Source organism: Typopeltis vanoorti, chromosome 23, assembly GCF_054136105.1.
Source record: "Typopeltis vanoorti isolate ZY-2024b chromosome 23, IOZ_Tvanoo_1.0, whole genome shotgun sequence".
In the NCBI taxonomy this organism is placed as follows: Eukaryota; Metazoa; Arthropoda; class Arachnida; order Uropygi; family Thelyphonidae; genus Typopeltis; species Typopeltis vanoorti.
The window spans coordinates 31,111,107-31,135,357 of NC_143571.1; the positions used below are offsets into that span (position 1 = coordinate 31,111,107).

General features: G+C 36.0%; 1 protein-coding gene across 1 annotated transcript in view; it reads left to right on the top strand.

Annotated features, from left to right (window-relative positions):
- The first annotated feature begins 13,537 nt into the window (after positions 1-13,537).
- Positions 13,538-24,251, top strand: part of LOC150093737 (ras-related and estrogen-regulated growth inhibitor-like protein A) — a 40,159-nt gene continuing 29,445 nt past the window's right edge. The window contains exon 1 of the mRNA XM_090413100.1: positions 13,538-13,817. Coding sequence (XP_090269226.1) covers positions 13,757-13,817 — 61 coding nt within the window. The 5' untranslated portion in view covers positions 13,538-13,756. The remainder of the gene's footprint in view (positions 13,818-24,251) is intronic.

Consider the following 24,251-nt stretch of genomic DNA (forward strand, 5'->3'; position numbering starts at 1 on the left):
AAGGAGCATTTACAGGAGGTTATGGCTGATTGTATACCTAGGGTCCAAATAGTAAAACAAGTAGGGGTTAAATGGATGAATAACACCATTAAGCTTGAGCTGCAAAAAAAGAAACAACTGTGGAGGGAATTTAAAGAAAGGGGTGACCTGCAGGCACACGAACGGCATAAAGTGCAGGCCAAAAGGGTAACGAGTGTGGTAAAAAAATGAGTGTGGTAAAACTAGCTATGCAAGCTAAAGAGAATCCCAAACAGTTCTTTCAATATGCTGCAAGCAAGAAAAAAACTGTACACGGCAAAATGATTTTAAGGAATGACGATGGTAAGGAGGTCACTGAATCAGCCGATATAGTGGAGTTACTAAGCGAGCACTTTGCAAAAGTAGATCATCCAGGTGGTGACATTGAAAAAATGAAGGAACCATTAGTTTATTCGGGAATTGTGATGAATGAAGTGGAGGTGACTAGTTTATTACAGAACCTTAATGTGAATACATCTGTGGGATTCGATGGTATACCGTCACGAGTCTTGCGTGAAGCGGCTAAGGAATTATTAGTGCCCTTGACCATGTGGTTTAATCTGAGTTTCGGGTCTGGTTTAGTCCCGAAGGTGTGGAAAGAGGGGAAAATAGTTTCACTGCATAAAGGAGGATCCAAGACTACGGTTGCAAATTACCGACCGATCAGCATATCAGGAGTCGTTGTCAAGGTCTTGAAGAAAGTAGTCAAGGGAAAAATACAGGAATCGCTTGATGAAAATGAGATACTGTACGAGGGACAGCATAGCTTTGTGAAGGGTAGATCATGCCTCAGTAACTTGCTCAAGTTTTATAACAAGGTGGCGGCTGAACTGGATAAGGGTAATGGGAGTGATAATGCTGGACATGGCAAAGGCGTTTGACAGGATACCACATGGAATTCTAATCCGTAAACTACAACATATGGGAATGGATATAAGGTTGGTGAGATGGATAGGTGGGTGGTTGATAGAGAGATATCAAAGAGTAATTTATTCAGGAGTAGAGTCCAAAGACGGCCTGTGACTAGTGGTGTGCCGCAGGCTTCTGTTCTTGGACAACTACTGTTTAATCTGTTCATTAACGATATAGGGAAGGATCTAAGTGGAACAGTTCCTTTGTTCGCTGATGATGAAAGTTGGGTAGGGCGATAGTGAATGCAGAAGATGTCAAAATCTTGCAGGATGACTTGGATAGATTGGAGTTCTGGGCTGAGGAGAATGGATGTCAATTTAATGTGACAAAATGCAAGGTTATGCATTTTGGGGTGAAAAGATTAGCAGCAGTATACCATATTGGTGGAACTGTACTCCAGGAGATTAATGAGGCCAGGGACTTGGGAGTGTTGGTGGATAGGGAGATGAAGTTTAGGGGGGGCACATTGCAAAAGTAGCTAAATCAGCTCATCAACTCACTTGGTTGTTGAAAAATACTTTGACTTGACGAGCAGAGACAAGCAAGTTATTGTACCTCTGTACCGAGCCCTGATAAGACCTCATCTCGACTACTGTGCCTAGATTTGGTCATCTAGGTTCCTCTTGATGGGGAGGAGGTGGAGAGGATCCAGAGGCGAGTGACTAAGATGCTAGCGGGTCTATGGAATGAACCATATGAGAACAGGTTGAAGATTTGCGGGTTGCAGAAATTAGTTGATATGCGGAAAAGGGGAGATATGATTGAGACATTCAAATTGCTAAAGGGTTTATATAAGATAAATTGAGATGATATTTTTGAGATCAGGATTGGTAGTGGGAGAACTAGGGGACACCGATGGAAGCTGGGCAAGAGTGTGTGGTTAGCAGGGGTGTTAGAGCTGGGTTCTTTACTTTTAGAGTGGTAAATGAGTGGAATAAGCTGCCAGAGTCTGTTGCGGGTGCTTTGACGGCGAGTGAGTTCAAGGCAAGATACTGTGAGAATGTCGTATAGTTGTGTGGACATGATGATTAGGGCGTCCCTCGATGAGTCTAAGGACTCCCTGGAGTCTCCCGTATTAATAATTATAATTGTTATTATTATTATAGAGGGTGTATACATCACCCCAAAAAACAGATGGAGCGATCCAGATCATCGGTCTACCTCGTCATCTAGTGCGAGAGTTCCTGAAACTCAGGCTCCTCAGTCCTCCAAGAGTGAGATCACGAAAACAGGTGCTCGCCCATCATTAACTGAGCCCTTAAGAAAATGAATCTTCAACACCAAGCGAGAACATATGCTGATGTGGTCCGCTCCAAACAGATAGTATAAACCCAGAACCTGGCTAATCCACATTCAAATCTATCAGCTGTTATCACCTCTTCTCTTGCAAACATGCTGCAGGATTTCAGCAACTCAAATCCATCACTAAGTGTTAAAAAAGATTCTTGCAGCAAACCCAATCCATATTATCTGCACTCTCTGATACATAGGGAAAAAATCGCCCCAAATTCTCTTAGGATTCTTGCTTGGCCAACGGTATCAAAAATAAACTGTTAGAAATCCAGGAATTCAATAATAGATACAACCCAGATATATTGCTAATCAATGAAACTCACCCGAGGCCTGCTGACGCCCTGAAAATCAGAGAGTATCAGATTTACAGAAACGACAGACTTGGGTATAGAGGTGGAGGTACAGCCACCCTTATCAAAAACCATATCAGTCATCATTAAATAACTAACCCTACAACCACTAACCTCGAAATCACAGGAATTAATGTCCTCACAAACTGAATTGGAAACCTAAAATTTTTTTCTGCTTACAACCCTCCATTAAAGACATACTTGACCTCAGATCTGGATGCCATCCTTGGAGTAAAAGGACCGGTCGTCATCGCTGGAGACTTCAATGCAAAACATCCTGCTTGGAACAGTAGAACTACCAATAAAAACAGTCCCATCCTTTCTAGCTACACAGGATCAAACTATGCTGTTGTGGCTGGACCTACAGAACCAACTCATCTCAGTACGTCTGGCACTGCTGACATCCTGGATATAGCTATCCTGCAAGACATTAAACTAAACTACAGTACAGCCTTAAATCACTAAACGAGCTGTCGTCGGATCACAACCCAATTCTACTGCAATTGGGAGAACAAGAATGCCTGTCTCCTCCCTGTCAATCAGGCATATCGTGGGAGAGACTATCTGAAGCACTTAGGGATCAAATTGGACCCGTCCCTCACATATGCACACCAGAAGATGTGGAATCTGTAGTGACTAGCCTCACCCAACAGATTAAGTCAACTATAACGGTTGCAACCTTTCACAAACCTGTTCCCAAGCTTGGTCGTTTACTTGAGGATATTATGGAGCTGATCAGAGAGAAGAACAGAGCTAGGAAGAGATTTCGTAACACTCGCGCTCCTCAGGACAAGACAGTGCTTAATAGATTGAATGGAGCAGTAAGAGATGCACTTAAAACTCACAGAAACCAAGTTTGGGATAAAAGGTTAGCCTTTATCTCACCTATTGATCACTCTATCTGGGGGTTACTGAGAAACATTAAAAATAAAAACAGATCCCCCATAATCTCAAACCAGGGCCTAGTCCACACAGATGCAGATAAGGCAGAAGTCATACTAAAGAATCTTGAGGAGCAGTGTAAACCAACGCTGAGATGGACGGTCTTTCGCCCACGATTGAGTGGCCTAGGGATCGTCCGAATTTTTAGAGACGGCTTTACCTTAACATATGGCGGGGATGGGGTGGCCAATGAAGTTTATAACTGAGGCTCGGCTATTGCTAATATGAGTACGCTCTCTTAAGGTTTTTGCCTTAAGGGAGCAATTTGAGTCTCCGGGAAACGCGTTTTTCGTCACGGCCCGGTGAGGGGCTTTGTTGGTGAATGCTTTTCTTCGGAATTTGAGCGGTTCTGCTCGGTGGTGGTGGTGGGTGGAAGGCTATCACTGAGTGGAGCCAACGCTGAGATGGACGGTCTTTCGCCCACTATTGAGTGGTCTAGGGATCGTCCGAATTTTTAGGGACGGCTTTACTTATTCATAAGGCGGGGCTGGGGTGGGATTGTGTTCGAACTAATTATTACATTACAAACATTTTCTGAAACCTTCCAAATAGATGGACGGTGTGTTGCAATTACCAGTAGGTCATTATATTGCCGTCAATCTTCGAAGAGTTACAACACTTTTGAAGTGGCGCCATAAGGGGCATGCGCATACCTCATACCTTGCGGCTGCTAAGTATGAGTTTGTTGTGAATTACTTTTAGATTGTAATGTTTTTTTTTTTTTAATCGCTATGCTCTGTGATTTTCGAAATGAATTTGAAAGAGCAATAGTTCGTGCAAAGTGCTTCGGAGACTTTTGAAATGTTTTTTTTTTTTCTTTTCTTAAATAGCCATTATTGGAAAGATTCCATCTTCCCATGTTCAAAGAAAGCCAAGAAGGGCCAGTCGAACATCATAAATAAAGTGATTGTTTTCTTTGACTATGAAGAAGTTATACATCCCGAATTTTGCAGACCAAATAATAATTCAATGTTAGTGTTCTTTGCCTTTACTCACATTGCACTGTCTGTTCATTGTTTTCGAGCCACGAACCACACAGTCATGGCACCGAACTCTTCAAAACCCCGTTGACTTGGCTCCTGAAGTTTCCTATTTTTTGTCCTTACGAAACTAGCTCCTAAAATGGAGACATCAGGAAAGTTTGAGCGATGTAGAAGGAATCAGAGACAGTGCTGAAGACTTTCTCAAAGAACGATTACTAATTAAGCTTAAAACAAGCAACAATAAACTTTAAACTAAGTTGCACACAACCATCATGAGGTACTGAGACTTACTGTCCAAAATCTCTGTAACAGCTCCGCCACCAGTCTTTATGTGACAGATCCCACAATTCTGTTGGGTCATCTGCAAAATGTAGTGATATAATAATTGTACAATTTTATATTATACCATTAGTCAGTAATCCAAGATCTGTGCTCTTTTTACACCACTATCGAGAAGTTTCTTTTATCACCGCGAAGAAAATAAAATTGTTTTGTCTGTTTAACTAAAACACTTGAGACGTTATACTCTCTCTCTCTCTCTCTCTCTGTGTGTGTGTGTGCGTGTGTGTATTTTCACTGGTAATTTGTAGTTAATATTCGTAAGCTAAACTAGCTTACAAAGAGCTACTTGTACACCATCTGTATTTTGTTTTAAATCAAAGGAATGTTGTAGGTTAAAAAAAAAAACTTTTAATCTTTTTCCCTATGCAATAATGAAAAAGTAAAACAGTGGGATGAAAGTAAAAGATTGAGCAGTTTAATTGCACTAGTATTTTTATATTGTTCGATTTTTTATGTATTTTTTGCATTCGTTTATTTATTTTAATTCCTGGGGGGGTGAAACATCCATGGTCACGAATGTTTTCGAACTCGCAAGCCTATTGGTTGGCAAGAGGTTTGGTTAACCACTTGTCCAACCAGGCTGGTCCGATTGTCTCTCGCATCCATTGGGTCCTCACAGACTATTGAGCTTTACATATTGAGGAAAGATGACAACATATTTGTATTTAGAATAAATAAATATATTATGATGGTTTCTTTTTTTTAAAAAAAAAAAAAGAAAAAGAAAAAGAAAGAAATAAATAAATAAAAGAAAATTCTTCCCAGATATAATCTTGTGGGAGTTTTCACTTATGATTGAAATCTATTATTACTAAATTGAAACAATAGATTTCAATTAAATACTTTAATATCGATATGTCATATTTTTAATGGGTTTTGAATAAATCAACAAAATTCCTTAATTTTGCTTAATTTACCTTAGTTACCACAATACTCGCAATTTACTTGGAAAAGTGACGTCACCAATGACGTGAATTCCATCGTAACCTTTGTGTTGTTGAAATCAGCCAAACGGTAACGAGTATGTCATAGGTCGGCACCAAACATTGTAACACTCAACAGCTGATAAACATAAAGCAGATGTTACTTCTTCCTGAAAGAATTTTTGCGTTTACGAGAATTAAAAGGCGATGTTTTCTTTAGTTTTTCTCCTTAGAATTACATAATGTGCGAAAATTCATTATATTGTGTAATATAATTTGGATAAAATGTAGCAGGCAAGCCAAGCCATAAAGTTTACTTGAAAAGAGGTACATATTTGTCTTCTTTGTAATGTACCAACAATTAACTAGTAGTTAATTAATTTTATAAAAATAAAAAGTAAATAAATCCATTAACACGCATTTCAGTTCCACAAAAGGAGTAATGGGTAGAGTTTAGCCTTTTATCTCCCCTCCCAAAACTCGTATTTTCATCCCGCATGCAGGCAAATCGACCAGAGTACACAAAGAATTTACACACAAAAATACTATTAGTAGGAACATGGCGTTGTGTACAGATAATGGGTAGTGGAGTGCTCTATAGTGGAAAATTACATGAGGTGATGGGCTATGTGGAGTGTCCTCCCAAAACGAGTCTTTGGATTCCTTACTGGTGTCATTTAATAATAATAATAATTTTTTTTTTTTCAAGATACTTCAGGAAGATATTTCAAAGTACTTCCGAAAGCGTTTTTGGATTCCATAAAACTATATTGTAAAAAATATTATTATTATTAGTAGTAGTAGTAATAGTAGTATTTATATGAATCTCATCACGAGAATGTTGCAAAATGTCTGCTGTATTAGCGATTTGTAAATAAACAAGCATACATTAACTTAGCTAACAGGTGTAGAGTAAGTCACTTCAAACCTCCAGTAAGCAAGTAGAATGGCCTCTCTCTCTCTCTCTCTCTCTCACACACACACACACACACACACACACACACACACACACACACACCGGATAATGATATTTATCTCCCATCTAAAGGCATAAAACGCACCGTCCTCTGGTCTAGAATTTTGCGAAACAATTTTCCCACACAAGTTTCTCTTTTATCTCTTCGTTGAGTTAGCAGAATACCAAACTCAGTTCTGTCCTATTAACAATCAAAATGGTATAATTCCCACTCTAATGAAAACGAGTTTTTTTTTTTTTTTTTTTTTTTTAACTACGCGAAGGACACATTCTTTCCATCATACAATTAGATTGCTAGTTTCAAAATTATAATGTGTAATGAGTGTAGCCTAACGAATCTAACTGTGTATTTCAACAACGATGCTGACTTCCGTCTTTAAAAGGTCATGCATAAATGTAAAAGTGTCAAAACAATCATCTTGGAAAACTGGGCTGTCTATTGATCTGTCTCTATGACATCAGTGCTATAAGTTACTATAAAGATTTCTTCTGACCTATACTTATTTAAATATGCATATCTCGTAAATACCTATGAAGACAGTTGACAAGCAGTAGTTAAGTTTCCCCTGCTTGACTTCTGACTTTACCTGAATGGCCAAAGACATGACTGACAATTTCTGATTCAAACATTAAGCTTTTTCCAGAGTATAATATTGATCTAATTTTTTATTTGTTCTTAGGATTTCACCGCGATTAATTTATCTCGACTTTACGGTACGAATGCGCTGTAGGTTTGTAATCTGTAGAGTGCGGATCTGATTATAAAACATTTTGGAAACTTAAATATTCTGACTGGGCTCAGCGACAAGCAAAAGAACGTAACATGGCGATTTTCCAATATTTTTTTGAAAGGGACTACAGACGGAAAGAAAGGATAGAAGAGTTACTAAGGGAGGAAAGAACAAGACACACACACACACACACACACACACACACACACACACACACAGAGAGAGAGAGAGAGAGAGAGACCTGCAAAAGACTGAAAAAGAATAGTTGCAATACAATTCAGCATTCATTCGTTTATAATTTTAATTTTCTGGCACGGAATATTTTAAACGCCAACCGACTGAAAGGGGAGAAACAAACAAACAAAAAAAAAAATGAGGTCATTCCTCTCCCCTTTCAACACCATTTTTATTATGGCAAGTACGGGAATGCCACCTTAAGATTTGTTTAAGGCCATATCCAAAGTAGTTTCCCGTGATTAGCACAATGACCCTTTGAAATGTTGACAGTAACCTTCCCGTCTCGATGTCGATAGTTTCAAGAAGGTTCTCTAAGACTTCGCCCTCACGACGCCCCGTTAGGCGGCACCACACACGTTCTTTAAGTAAAACAATGAACATAAAGGCCCGATCGTGTTTGTCTGGGTGACTAAAAAACCACCCTGTTCGTTGTGACACTATCTGGCATTAGTCTTATCACTACACGTGTCTTGATTATGTTTTATATCCCTTGGAGTAAAAAAACTGTCACAAAGAGGTCGTGAGTTTCCGTTTCTACTTGAAAAACTTGAAGAATCGAACAAGTTGGGTTTCGAAATTCGTTAAGCAGACAGAAAATATAGCAAGATTATTTATGCAAGGAAAATTAAAACAATAACAAGGAAGACAGAATCTCATCTGAATGAACAATGACATCAGATGCATCTGTTATTCAAAATGGCTGACTTTCGGGCACTATGAATTAATATAATTGTTCATTATATGTCAGCACTCATTGTGTTGACATTTAGGCCTAATTAATACGTCTTATTTTTAGTTAGATCCTTGAGATAATCTAGCCTGTCAATCATAGTTCCAGTTTGTGCAGTACCATAGAAACCGTTGCTATGACTTTGACAGAGAGCCTGACAACCAGAAAGTAGGTTACGAAAAAAAAAAAAAAGATTATAGGTGCGTGGTGACACCAAATTATCACTGCAAGGTGATTACTCGAGTTTTTAAACCTGATACTATCGAGAGGCACTTTTTGAGGACACCACATAGTAACATGACCGATATTTTGTAACTGCATTTCAAAATAATCTTGAGTAGGACAGAGGTTATTAAATATAATTATTTTTCATAACCTCTATTAGATTCTAATATTAGATTCTGTAGATTTGTCGATTGTTTTAGGGATGCTAGTCTAGTCCTTGATTCGTTGTTTATGGATTATTATTTTTAAAGCATAGCGTGGAAAGCCCAATCATAATTTAAACCTCTTCTATCTACTTCTAGTGGGATATTTCTTGTACAGCATGTTCTCTTGAATCGTATCCTACTTAGTTTGTCAGTGATCGATAGAAGTAAGCAATACAAGGTTATCAAATACAGAACGCGATGAAGGTAAAATAGCTAAAGCGCATTCGAAGATTTGTAGTATCGTCTCTCTCTCTCTTCGTTGAATACATAAACCTACACACGAAGCAAATATCCAAACAGGTCAACGAATGGATCTTCAAGATATGGACGATGCAACTGAGGTCGATGTGTAATTCCTGTTAATTGTGTTTGGTGGGTATTATTTTAAGAACGAAAAACTTCCATAGTTTTCCTTGGAGGGAGGAAATCTCTGCCAAGTGCCGTACTAATTAACTCGCCTTTAGTCAAAAAGCACTTATAAAGTGTTCTCTTTGCATCCTAGAGGAGGGGTGGGGTTTTTCAAACGAAGGGTATCATTGCTAAGGTTTCCTGAATTTTTATCGAATAAAAATAAATGTGCATTATGATATACTCAATATGTAATAATTATATAACAAAAAATAAAAGATGTATTAAAATAAAATAAAACATATTATTAGTATTAACTTTATTTTAAAATTATGATTTATATTCCTATATGTAATTATATTTTAATCAATATTATTAACTTATATTTAGTTTCAATTTATAAAATCAATATTATTTACTGTTTTGCCACCGAAGATAAGGTGGCTAGCCCTATGCCTCTCGGTGTGTCCTATGTCTGTAGATGCGTGTGTTCACGGGGCCGGTTTGCCTGCGTGCGGGAGGAAAAACCACAGATAAACTGAGGAAAAAAACTTGCTTTCCACGCCCAACTTGTCTATGTCTGAGAAAGATCCTCGCGTCAGCGACGGGAATCGAACCCAGGATTCTTTTTTTCCCAGGCTAACCATGCGGACACATGGCAATGCTATCAATGGAAATAATCACGTGTCTTTTGAAGATGGTTCTTAGTATATTCGTGATACGTTTACATTATTATATTTCTTTAATGGGAAATAAATTCATCTACTAATGCAAGAGCATTTAATTTAACATAATTAATAGAATGAATTTAATAATAAAAAATAAAAAAAAAACGAGTGTACGATTTTTTTCATGATTTTTGTCAAACCAGAAAGAAACAACTCATCATCTTAATTACATGACGAGTTAGCACAGTGGAGACAGTCATCATGTTGGCAGATTAAGACATGAACATCACATTCAATAAACAGATGATGTATCATGATATTCCATTAGCGTGTGTGGTAAATGAAGATGACATTAAAAATCTCACAAATAGTTCAGCAGCGGCATATGATTATTCAGAGCGTTATTTTTGTCCTCCCACTCCTAGTAGGAGTTTGGTAACGTTTATAAGAAGACTTTTCCTGAATAATAACCTTAAATTTTCGTATTTTATTATTTTATATTTACCTGAGTTCTTTTTGTTTATTCATCTCTCCTTTGTCAAAGTTTACATGACCTAAGGTTTGATTTTTGTCCCCCTAATTTAATTAAATAAATTAAAATCACTTTTATTTCTACTTTCTTTGTAATAGGAAAAAGACACAAACTTTAACACATACTTGTTTAGATTTATTCATCAAAATCAAGCAGTCAGATAACAACTTTATAATCGCTATAATAAAACAACAGACCTATAGATATCGATGAGAGCAACTAAGACGTGCTTTATTTATTGTTTCGAAGTCTGCTTTCTGATGAACCTCATCGTCCAGTGAGGAGCAACCCACCTGCTTATTGCAAGTCTGAAGTGGCTCGTAACAAGGTCTTTTTGGTCCATAGAGCTGGTCTGCAGATGATCTAATCCTTAACTTGTAGGCGATTCTAATGTACTATAAACTAACAGCATTCTGGGTAGAATCTGTATAAAAGATCTGAATAAGAAGCAGCAGGTGTGATTTCTATTTCAAAATGCTAATGGAATAGTCCCAATGTAGGGATAAGAATAGCCCCAATGTAGTTCATGCATGTCGTACGAGGCGACTAAAACGGGTACCCAGGGAGGGTAATGGATGGCAATGCTGTAGCCAATGAAGTTCTAACTGAGGCTCGGCTATTGCTGTTACCCTCCTGCCATGATCAGAGCTTTATATAGCTCAATAACACCTTATCCTTACACTGTCCTCTACAGATAACGGAGAAGATGAAAAGCATTCTTGCTTCGCCTTTTTAAGCCACTCCTTTCAAGGACTTTAAGGTTTATCACGATAATTTAATGATAATAATTTAAAGAAAGGTTGATATCTCACAGAAAAACTGGACACTACAGATCCACACTTTTTTAAATATTTAATAAAATTGAATAAAGTGTACAGAGACCATTCATTCATCTTTCAGAATCCCACGAAGGAAAAAAATTAACTCCTGTTTGCATGACAGGTTTCCACCATGAAAAAAAAAAAAAATAGTTGCTTTACACAAGGTGATCGATGTAGTACATTATCAAGAAAAACAGGCTGTAAAGAGCATTCCCATCCGGCCTGTCTTTAATTACAGAGTTGTCGATTCCCATCCACAACTCTGTAATTAAAGACAGACGTTTGGTTATTATTTATACGCACATCAGCTATTAAAGAAAAACTTTCCTTAAAAAATTGTTTAATCATTCCCCTGCTCGCTCACATGATGGTATCCCAGTAATGCGGTTAATAATATTTTAAATAAACGCATGGTTTAATCTGTGTTTAAACATTTGTTAATATTTCCAATTTTTGATTTAAATTAGAATATTAAAGTGGTAATGTAAATGAAACGACTGAAGTATTTATAGATTATTTCTCTCTTTCTCTCCAAAGACATTTATTTGCTATTCCATAGAGCTACTTTACAGAACTACTTTTTATATAAAATATATCGATTTATCCCAATATTAGTTCCAATGTTAACAGCATTTTCAGAAGTCTCCGTTTTGAACTCGGCAAATTCCACTTTTTTTTAGTGCTAATTTAAGTTTCGGGAAAAAGAAAGCATCACATGTGGGAAGTAAGTGAGATAGGTATAAAACAATAGCCGTGCCATTTTTGACTAGAAATTCTGCATACAAAGTAGAATGAGCAGGAGCATTGTCATGATGAAGAACCTAATCTCTAGTAATTCAATTCTCGGTGCTTTTTGTTGCACATCTTTCGAAGACGCAGCAGAACAAATGAATACGCATATGAATATATAAATATAATGTTGGGCCACGGTTAGAAATATCGTCGGGAATGACTTCATAAAAGACAATTCTATGAATGCCAACGGATGTGCCTCTTTAAACTACACTCTAAGTATGTTGTTTCTTCTCCAAAAGCAAGTTTCAACATCTCGGAAGCTTGTGTAGCAATTATTCTTCCAGTTTGAAATAGAAATAATTTGCACTTCCATTTCTGACGAAGAAGTTGTAAAGTACGTAACCCACGAAAGATTGTAATCATATTGTAGTACCATAAATGGGCTAAGAGTCAGGCAATTTAGATATTCTGCTCTGGATACCCAACATGAAACATTTTGAGCCACTTCAGTCCTCCAGTCGGGAAAGTGGTGGTTTCACACCGCCTGATACAAATTGTCTCCCACTTAATATATAGTAGAATAGGCGGCATGTGACGACAGCATATACATATCAGTATATTTCATTCTAAAACGAGAAGAGATGTTCCAGTTATTTCAACATAGTGTACATTACAAGTCGAATATTTGTAATGTTTTAAGTTGCAGAAAACATTTAACTAGTGCAGATAAACAAAATTAATTACACACATCAACATTTATTTCATCAATCCGTAAAAAACCTAATATTTCACCGGTAATTTTTTTTTCCGGCATTGGCCTTTAAAAAACAATTCAATTTTGTTATCGATGTCTCAGAAGATGGTCAAAGGAACCGACAATGCTTACAAGAACTTCGTAAATATGCATTTAAAATTTCAATCTACTGAAAACCATTTAAAACTGTTACAAGAACTTTTTTATTAATCCGTAAAAGAATGCTTATTCAAATAACTCGAAATCACAGACTTTTGTTTTAGGCTATATAGAAAGCAGGAATTCAGATACAAGTAAGTACCACAAGAAAGTTATGTTCTTTATTGTGGTTATATTAGTTGCTTTAATATTTTTGTTCTAAGTTATCAGAACGTTAACCCCCTCCGTATATCTAGCTCAGAGTAGAGATGATTTGTCTAATCATCTCTAATTTGATAATACAATCTGAGCAACATCTCTTTCCAAACAGCAGCTTTGTTTTGTTTATGCAGGGAGAAAAAAAAATACAATTTACATGTCATATGTTTAGATTAAGGTATTTCCTTATTGCCGTGATTGTTTCCTTGCTTTGAAAACATGCGGAGTACTCACTTCTAACATTAACAATTCCACCACTTCCGTTCTCCAGTCCTTGACATGTGACGAATCCCTGAAGTTATGGTGCCAAGATTAGTCCAAGCATTAATAACGTCATGGCTGCTGGGAGCAATCCACTGAGAGTTCAGAGCAGTCAGACTACGCATCCACGTGAGCACGCACGTTGTGCGTTCTATAGCAAAATGAGTGAATTGTTAGCTTTATAATGGTGACACACGATAAAGGTTTGAGGTCTAGTTAGTGTTATATGCAGTTGTTTTCTTTAAATGAATTTTTTTGCTCTTTTGTGATAGCAAATAGAGTTTTAAATGACGGAAATAATCCTATATCATTGCTATTCAAAATATGCAATGGTAAATAAGGGTAAAACTAAGTGCATACCTGGGAAATTTCTGTTCAATGAACTGCCTTGAAGTTACCGGTCTGAAGAAACATGACAAATCTGTTTTCTATTAAGCTGATTGTGCTTGGGAGCAAACTAGTTGGGAAATCAGGTAAGTGAGAGTTAATTCAATCTCTGATTGATTTTTATTAAAATACTTAATTTAATTTGTAAATAGGTGTGTCTTAAAATTTTAAATTATATTATGATTTTTTAAAATTTGAAGATTATTTCATTTAAATATCTAAATTATAATTGATGCATTTAGATTATACATAGAAACTTAATTTTCTCAAATTTAAGTAGGGTAGAGGCCTCAAACCGTGATACTACATTGATGTACGACCATAGCGTGATTCAAACACTGCTGCCTATTGGTTAGACGGAATTTAGATTTAGATTTAAATATAGAGCAAATTTGCGGAATGCGGAATACTATTTTGTGTGTAAAATATTATTTCATATTACCTGAAAAGAAAGAAAGAGAGAGAGAGAGAGAGATTTATATATTTAATCTAAATATATATGTATATAAATCGATATTACATGCTTATAAAATACAATATACTTTTACATATCCGAGGAGCCCATTTATATTCTTAACATGTTGTCCATTTATCTTTATAATTGAGCAGAGACAACTTGCTAATCATATTAACGAGCTAACTAAATGCCGTTTATACAATTTTTTTGTTATTCTTTTGTGATAATAGCTAGCAATAAAACTAGCGTAGGAACAAACAATTAGCCACATGTTCTGCTTGTTTACTCAAGAAAAAAAAATTAGCTTGAGATTCTTCTGCTTGCTTGCTTGCCTTAAAAACTACCGTGACAGCTCATACTGTTATCTTAAGAAATAAACAAAAATAGAAATAAAATCTTATGTAAACTAGAATATTAATATTCAATATCATATAAAATTCCTTTATTTCCTTAATAATCTTTGATTATTTAAGAATCTTTCATATACCTTTTATCTTTACATATAATTCTATTATATGAAAAATAAAAAGCAACAGAACTGTTATATACATATATATTTGTTTTTCTATTTTTAAAGAAGAAATTGTAATAAAAATTTGAATAATTTTTTAAAGAAGAATGAAATCGAATGTACAGAGTAACTGCTGTGTGATATGATATGATATATTTTATTTTTTATTCATCGTTAAAAAAAGTGAGTGCATGTAATTGGTTAATAAAAACATTCGTTTAAGCTGATCATCCTCTATTGAAGATATTTTAGAGAAAATATCATAAAATATGAGTGTATTTGTAAAACGAATGGCTAATATTTACTTATGATCGTGTATAATAGTGTAAATTTTCTTTTTTTTTTGAGTTAATGGAATCACACCCACAAAAAATTTGTAAATTTATAATATAATATACGAGTGGGAGGATTCAAAACTTTTGAATTCCAGTTGAACACGAATAAAACTCCAATTGAATACGAATAAAATTTATGATAGTGTGTTAAAATTAAAACTTCAAATTAATAGGAACTTGTGCCTTTTTGATGGGAAAGACCGTGTTCGAATCCGGTCTCAGATTCGTGGAACTTTTTAAAGTATTTTTCGAGTTAAACTGAATTAGCCGGTTTCCTTCGCCTAAGGAAAATTGTACTAAATGAGAAAAGTTGACAGAGGATATATGCATTTGGCATATATTCTCTGTGAAGTCTGTCAGATGATTTGGTGAATAAACAACCAGTTAGTTAAATATCTAGATTTAACCTCTGACTAAGTTGTATGAGTGCATGAATACCATTCTCAACAAATAAACCAACAAAAAAAAGGGCTACAGATTCTCATTTATCTAACTACATTTAATTCATCAAGCTTGAAGCTGTTTAAAGGTCGAACTGTCGCTCAGGCACAAAGATTTTTAATATCATATACAAATCTTCTTGCAAGCGTAGTTGTGTTTGAATGACACACAATATTACCGTGTAACAGGCGGGTATTTCGTGCATCGGGCTGGACAAGCACAGCTACTTTCATATCTGTAATAGTGAAAGTTGCCGCACACCCACAACTTACGAGAAGCTATATTAGAATGCGTCTAAGATACAAAAATATCTGCGAATGGCAAAGTTCCAGATTGCTTTCATTGAAAAGATCTGGGGCTTCATTTTATTGCTTGTTTGTTTGTTTGTTACAAGTAAGCACTGAAAAGTACTCCTGCATAGTATAGAACAGGGATGGGAATTTTCAGGTCGCGTTCCGTTTTTCATTTTTGTATCAGTCGCCTCCTTGATTTCTAGACTCGCAGACTCTTTCTCTCTCTCTCTCTCTCTCGAGAGAGACTATCCAAAACTTTTCAATTAATAGTTAATTTATTTATATTAATTCTACTTATTCGCTTATTAAAATGTTAATATTAAATTTTATTTTATTATTATGAATATTTATTTATTTTTTGTGTGAAATTTCGGACTGCTTGTCGGAAAGTGGGAGGGAGGGAGGAAGTAATAGCAAAACGATTCTCCGTCATAAATAGACCACGAGAAATATTTCGTATTTCAAGTTTTGAACAGGCTTTTTATTTTATTTATTTTTATCGCTAAAGCGTGTTTCAGATTTCGATGGGATTGCCAGAAGAGAAGTAGCGCTGATGTCGTTTAGATAAGCCAGCTGGGATGACTTATTGGTGCAAGATAACTGGCTATGAAAACGCTTGCGAGGTCCGATTACACTTAATTTAGCGTAGCTAAGGGAACGGACAGCTTTTTAATAGAAAATTACGTAAGACTCGTTTGTGACGGAGGAAAAAGACGAAAGGAAAAAAAAAAAAAGAAAGATTCATCTCGGTCTTCTTGCATGCTTTGGTAATCGGACTGAAACGTTCCTTAACAAGAAAAAAAAAAGTTTCTGCATCTTATAATAGACAAAGTGACGACCTCCCATGATACTTAGCGAGAGTACCGCTCAAGACAGTTTTTCAGGTCAATGCATACCTGCTGCGTTCCACTAGGTAATTAATTTTGCTAGCGCGTGAGAGTTTGCTACCGTCGTTTCGGTCGAAACGAGGCATGCAATTCCAGTTGACCATCATCTGTTATCTCTGAATGGGAGTGTATGAAACTGAGAAAGTTTATATTTTGTTTCATCGCTCCCACACGCGAGCGGCCACAAATCCTACGGCAAAATTAATGCCGTTCAGGAATCAATAGAAAAGTAAGTTGTTGATATTGTTTTTGAACAGCTGGCAGTTATATTCTTTGGGGAATGCTTCATGGAAGATGGCTATTTCACAGAACCGAGATGGATGCATTGAAAGATGAACAGTAGTAGCAGGGTCGGTGAGTCAGCAGTTGAACTGCTGCGCCCAACCTGTTATGTTGGGTGCCGAACCTAGATGTTGAGCAGCTATTGCTCAACATACTTTTATAAGTATTCTGACTACTTTTCGGAAAGTGGAAGGGAGGGAGTAATAACGAAACGGTTCTCCATCATAAATAGACCACGAGAAATATTTCTTATTTCCAGCTTTGAAAGACTTGTTTATTTAATTTATTTTTTATCGCTAAAGCGTGTTTTATATTTCGATATGATTGTCAATTTAGCTTCTGTAAATTTAGCAGAAATGGAGTGTGTGTGTGGGGGGGGGGGGGGGGCATGGTGAATATCAGTTTTATTGGCAATGTTTGTAGAAGCGACACAGCGTGGAAACTTATTGTCTGTGAAAGAGTGCTGGAGAGAGAAGCTGTGAGAAAGGGATCGTCAATTAGTCAAACTGTTCTCTTATAAACAGCATCAAGAGATCAGAGGTGCATCACTAAAAATCTCAGAGACGTATACCAAACGTCGGACGGATTTCGAATTTATACAAAGTTAATAGGTGGACAGATGAAAAATAAACGTCTTGATTGAAAAAACAAGAATGCCAATTTTTTGGATGGGGGCGAGAATTTGTTTTCAAAGTTAAAAGGAGAAGAACTACATCTTTTTTTGGGAAAAAAAAATGGCAAAATTATTTTTGGAAGCTTTAAAGTGAAGTATTAACCCCCCCCCCCCATTGAGATCAGTGTTTATGGCACTAATAGGAGTCGATCTTGAAGCTTAAGATATTTCAACATTACAAGGTTTGTCGTATGAGCAGAAATATAAAAATCCTAAGACAGAACATCCTCCATTATAATACCAGCACATGACCCGAGAGAAAGCTGATAATCAAATTACAAATAGTGGAAAGCAGACTATAAGTTGGCGATTTGTTGAAAACACTTTGATGCTAAGTTTTATAATATGCCTTGGAAAAGTCAAATGCAACTGCACCAGTTTCTACAAGTCTTTCCAAGGCATTTGTTCACAAGTTGGTGATGTATGGAAAAAAATCTGTTGTAGATCTTGGCTGGTTGGCAGAATGCATAATGGTCAATAGTTTGATGGTAGATTCCTGCATTTTCTTTCTATTTGGAGCATAACTGGTGGGATACCATCAGGACTAGAAACCTTTATAGTAAGGATAGAAGTGATTTGACTTGTTCATCTGCAGAGTTCGATGAAAAGAATCATGCCAGGATATCAACTTTAATCTTTAAGTGATGCTGTAATATTGCTATCTGTGAAATAGAGAGAGATTGCACCCAACGGATTTTGTAAAGGGCCAGAAGACTTGGCTGCCATTGGCCCAGGCATCGAGTTAGTTTCTATATTTAGCCAATTTCAAAGTCAGACAGCACCTGATAATTCAGTTAATTCTGATAAATCTAGTTAGCAGATGAATAATTTTGCTTTAGGTCATTGATTACAGGAATCAGTATTGTTTCCATTTGGGTCAGTGGAATTGAAACAAAAAAAAAAGGACCAGTTGGAGTTGTGAACATCAAAATCACCGAGGAAGATGACTTCAGTATTAGGGTTGTTTACATTGAAGATTTCACTGCTGCACCGAATCTGCATGTTAAGTGCCGAACCTGGATGTTGAGCAATAGCTGCTCAACATACTTTTATAAGTATTGTAAGTTTAGCAGAAATAGAGTGGGGGTTATTAATTTTTCCCCTGAACAGTGCTGCTATACCTCTTGAAAATACTGGCATGGATATCATTGAGAATGATATTCATAATCAAGGGAGCGGTAAACGCAGCAGATAATAGCATAATGAAGCAAAGAAATCTTAAGTGTCAGAAGGGAAAAAAGAGGAAATTCATGATTATACATTATCAGCTACAAAGTTGTATCCTTTAATAACGGGATTGATCGCTAATAGCGCAAGTTCCTTTGGTGGAAACGGAACCAAAACTCGAGAAGGCTGGTTGACTTCACCAGGAAGGGTATTTATTATTGCGCATCACTGGCTGATTAGTGGACCAAAACATAAGGATTTTTTGTTCTTAAACTTAGAACAACGGTTTTGTTTTTGAAAGACGTATTAACCACTTGATTTATTAAATAATAATAATAATATGACAAAAATAAGGTTCACATGCCTGTTATGATGCCACAATATAGCACTGAAGAAATGTTTGGATACACACCGACTATAAAAACACGTTGACATAAAAGCGATGTCATATATATTCCTACACCTACGCACACTAATTTTGAATTGTGATGCACCATTAGCATTGCGCATAACAAATGGCATTATTTATGGAAGCCCTCGTTAAATTTGTATGATTAACAATAATAATTTATATGATTACCAATTCTCATTCATTGCTCTAAAGATAAAGCTGCCATTTCAAAAACTTCATATCAATAAATTAAATTATATATAAATAATTTAAAGGTTTGTTTATAAAATGAAAAGAATTTTTTTAAATTTTATTAAATTTAATCTTTTTAGAAATTATATTAATTGAACTATTATTTTATTACTTTTTTTTATAGAAATTATTGCTATAAAGCAAATTGTCTTACCAATTAAGATGTTTATATAATGACTGCAAACAGATCACTTCGGTTTAAGCAGGAATAGTAGCCTGGGCAGTCTGTAATTGCGATTTTAAACACATAGATACGAATTCATATAGGATTTAATGAATCAGAAAAACTTACAAAATGAGTATTTCTCTTTCAGAAACATACTATTTATAATTCTATAGTTGCTACAATTTCTTATTCGTGTCCAAGGACTCTAAACCTAAGTGAAGCTGAAGATCTGATAAGCTTTCGTTTTTTATAAAAAAAAATGGGTGGGAGAGGCACGGAAATGAGTTGTCGCACACCCACAAAAAAAAAAAAAAAAAAAAGAGGCTTCTGTAAGGGGAAAGTTGCCTTGGTATCTCAAGGTAGTTCGTTCAGATAGAAATATTGTTGATAACAGATGTGGAAGTGGATACCTAGTAATTATGTAAACAGAAGTGAAATTGGTGTGTGTGTGTGTGTGTGTGTGTGTGTGCGTGCGTATGTGTATATGTGTGTGTGTGTGTGTGTAAAAATAAATAAAAATACATAAAAATTAAAAAATATACCACCTAAATCGAATACTTATTAATTAGATCAAAGTCTTATGATGGAAAAAAAATAGCATGGTATATTTAATTTTAGATTCTACGACCTTCTACGAATATATCTATCCAGAATTTATTTTAAATTCAAAAGCACAAATCAAAATTGTGATGTGTCCAGTATTAACTTAAAATCCTTTCAGTCACAAAATCACTCGATATGCACAGTTGTGACGCTGAAGCAATAGAAGACGTCAACACTCAAGTGCACTTATATTCAGTGGTGAGCAATGGAAATTTTAACAAAGGGCTCGCATCGTCGAGCAAAAAAAGGGCTAACTTAGCCCTTATAATACTTATATTGAGACTTTGTAGATAATTCCTGACAGATAATTCCTGTAGTATATCAATTATTAATGCTAGATCTTTTAAAAATTCCAAATTGAGAAGTCGGTTTAAAAAGCCCTTACATTTATCGTTCGATGCAAAATGCTTGCATAAAGCTGGGTAATTTCTCCACACAGCGAGAGCCGTTCGTAAACTGTAAGCTGCCCATCGTGGTCCAAACACACGGCCGACCTTTAAAATTTCGATACGAAGGTTTTTTGCAATCGTATTTAATTCTCGTTGATTTTTTGGTGATTGATGATAAAAAGCATATAATTTATATTTATCCATAAACATTTCCAAATAATTTATTTCTTTAATGTTTTTTAATGCTAATTGTAAACGATGAGCTACGCAATGCCAAATCACTACGTTGGGAAATTTTTGTAGAAGTTTGATTGCAACACCTGATTTGTTTCCCACTAGCTCCATCAGAACAAAATGCGATGAAATGATTTTTTAAATAGTTATCACAAAATCCATATGAATTTAAAGTAGCAATTGTAGTAGCATGTATACATTCTGCGGTGGTATTTTCTAGTTCCACAAGATTATTAAACAAGAAGGACAAGGGAGGGGCTCGCAAATTTAAGAAAAATCTAACAAAGGGCTGGCGCGAGCCTCTTATAGCTCACCACTGCTTATATTCCCATTTTATTAATTCGTTTTCAACATACCAGACAGTAGTACTGTTTCAAACAAGATGTCCTTCATCGGTGGTAAATAGAAGGAAACAGAGATATTAATAGCTTGCAAGCCGTTAGCAATATGTATTGACAATATTAATAACAAACAGATGCCTGTATAATAATAATATTTTTTTTAAATTAAAATTATGATTACATATTGTGATTACATATTTACAACAGATATAGTTCTGGGTTGTTGTTTTTTTCTTCTTTTTTTTTTTTATAACAACGAAATTCGTACAAATTTTCCTATTTTTTCTGTGTAATGTATTAATCATAATTAGTGTAGTTGGTAATTTATAGTTGTGGTCGAATAACATTGTTTTTTTTACAGCATTCATACAATAACAATGAGTTATACATATACAGTATTAGCAATTTTTTGCTTTAATGTATTTAAGCGCTGAAACGCTTCCACTACAGCACTTAAATGTAATAAATGATTTTTTTTTCTTTGTGTTGATCTTTGTTGAAACGTAATGTCTCAGCTTGCATCTTCGAAGCTTTTTAGTAAGCTTATCTAAGGATAACACCAGTTAGTTATTGTTTATTGGTTTGATTGCTGTGTTGGGAAGTAGGCTGATGTTTGATAGGTCTGATATCCACAGCAGCTGTAGGTTGATAAACACACACACACACACACACACACACACACACACACACACACACACACACACACACACACACACACACACACACACACACACACACACACACACACAATAACTTGGAATGTCTTGAATGCATCGCTGAACTGGAAGCCTGAACGAATATATTGTATTTCATTAAGTTTGTATGGTATTTGGGGTGCGTGTTTCTTGTTCGTAGTATGTCCTTAGAGCTGTTTTCAGGCTATTGTAGTCTGTAAGGTTTCTGTATTCAAAAGGTAATTTGTTTATCATGTCCGGGATGTAGAAGTTTCGCGTGGCCTTTCCGTTGTGATTATTGTATTTATATGTGATATAATTAGTTGTCTGAGGTCTTGTTATACGGCATGTATTTCTGACTGTCCTGTAGTTGGCATCGAAATAATGTTTTAGCAAAGCTGCATAGTCACATAAATGTTTTGCTGTCAGTATTTTGTGTTCTGACATTGCAATGTTTATAAGGTCGCGATGTTCTCTTTGTTCCCAAAAGATCAGTTTTATCATTTTGTACTGTAGCGACTTTAATCTATTTAGTTTGTAGGGTGCACAGAAAGCATACGCTGTTATAGTGTATCTTAGTATATTTAGGCATAGTGCTTTGTATATTAGTGTTTTTAGGCGTGTGGGAACTATGTCTTTTAACCTGTAGAGTTTACCATTTATTATTCGGAGTTTGTTATGTAGATGGTTTATGTGGCTATTCCAGTTCATATCTGCATCGAAGGTATCGTATTGTTTCAACCTGAGTGATTGTAGTGGTTTTGCTGTTCTGTGTGTTTTTTGTGTTGGAAAGTGGATGTTGGATGGTTATATATTTGTTATCAACTGGCCGAGTCAGTAGATTTCTGAATATCATTAATTTTGTCTTATCTGAGTTTAGGTGTATGGAGTTTTTCGTGAGCCAGTCTATGATCAGATTTATATCATGTTGCATATTTCTTTGGGCTATGTTTGCGTTATTATGGATGGATATTGTAGCTGTATCATCTGCTATTGGAATATCTTACCTTTGAGAGGTAGCTGATTAATATCGTGCGTGTAAATGTTGAATAGAATTGGGGAGAGTACAGCTCCCTATGGTACTCCACAGATTACTGGTTCGGTTTGACCCGATACTTGTGATATGCTTTCTATTTTGAAGGTAGTTTGTAAACCACCTGTGCAGAGACCCGTCTATTCCAACATGCCTCAGCTTTTCTAACAAGTTTTGATATGTAAGTGTATCGAATGCTTTAGTTAAATCAATAAAGACTACTATGGCAATTTTGTTTTTGTCTAAGGCGGTATTAATTACGTCTGTAAAGTCTTCCAAGAGAGATGTTGTTCCCTTATTTTTCTGAAAACCATATTGTGTTTTGGGAATCATATGAAAGGTCTCTGTGTATGCTGTGAGTTTCTTTAGTACAATCCGCTCCATAATTTGATTGATAATTGGTAATGTTGCTATGGGTCTGTAATTGCTGAATAAATTTCTTTTTCCATGTTTGTATATGGGTGTGATTATGGCGGTCTTTAGCATACTTGGTATCTGTCCTGCTTTAAATATTTTATTTATTAATTTTAGTAGGATAGGGCTTAAGCTAGCTGCATGTTACTTGATATCCTTAGGTCTTATGCCATTAATTCCTGGGCCTTTGTTTGGTTTGATTTGATGTATTGCAGAGAGAAGTTCTGCTTCTTTTATGGTTGGGAACCATAATGTCTGTTTTGATTGTGGTCCAAGTGGAGGGTCACATTTTGTAATCGGGGGAATATTTCTGTGCAGTTAATAATAATAATAATAATAATTTTCTTCTTTCAGTTTCTAGATGATGAATTGATTCGTAATGAACGTCAAGCTTATTTATTATGATGATATTATAATTTTATAACACGATATTGTTTTTTTGGGGGGGAGGGGAAGATGGACTGAGTCCTTGACTCTTTATTCCTTCATCTGATTGAAGAAAATGTGTGGATGGGGTGTTATTTAGCTATAAGCTCTGGTCATGGCTAGGTAACGGCAATAGCCGAGCTACAGTTAAAACTTCATTGGCTACAGCATTGCCATATGTTAAGGTAAAGCCGTCTCTAAAAATTCTGACGGTCTTTCGCCCACGACTGAGTGGGCGAAAGACCGTCCATCTCAGCGTTGGCTCCACTCAGTGATGGCCTTCCACCCACACACCACCACCGAGCAGAACCGCTCATATTCCGAAGAAAAGCATTCACCGACAAAGCCCCTCAGCGGGCCATGCCGGAGAACACTCTCCCCGGAGACTCAAATTGCTCCCTTAAGGCAAAAACCTTAGGAGAGCGAACTCAAACTCTCGAATCTCTGCGCCCCAGGGGGTAACAGCAATAGCCGAACTTCAGTTAAACTTCATTGGCTACAGCACTGCCATCCGTTACCCTGGGAATTCAACCAACTATATCTACTTACAC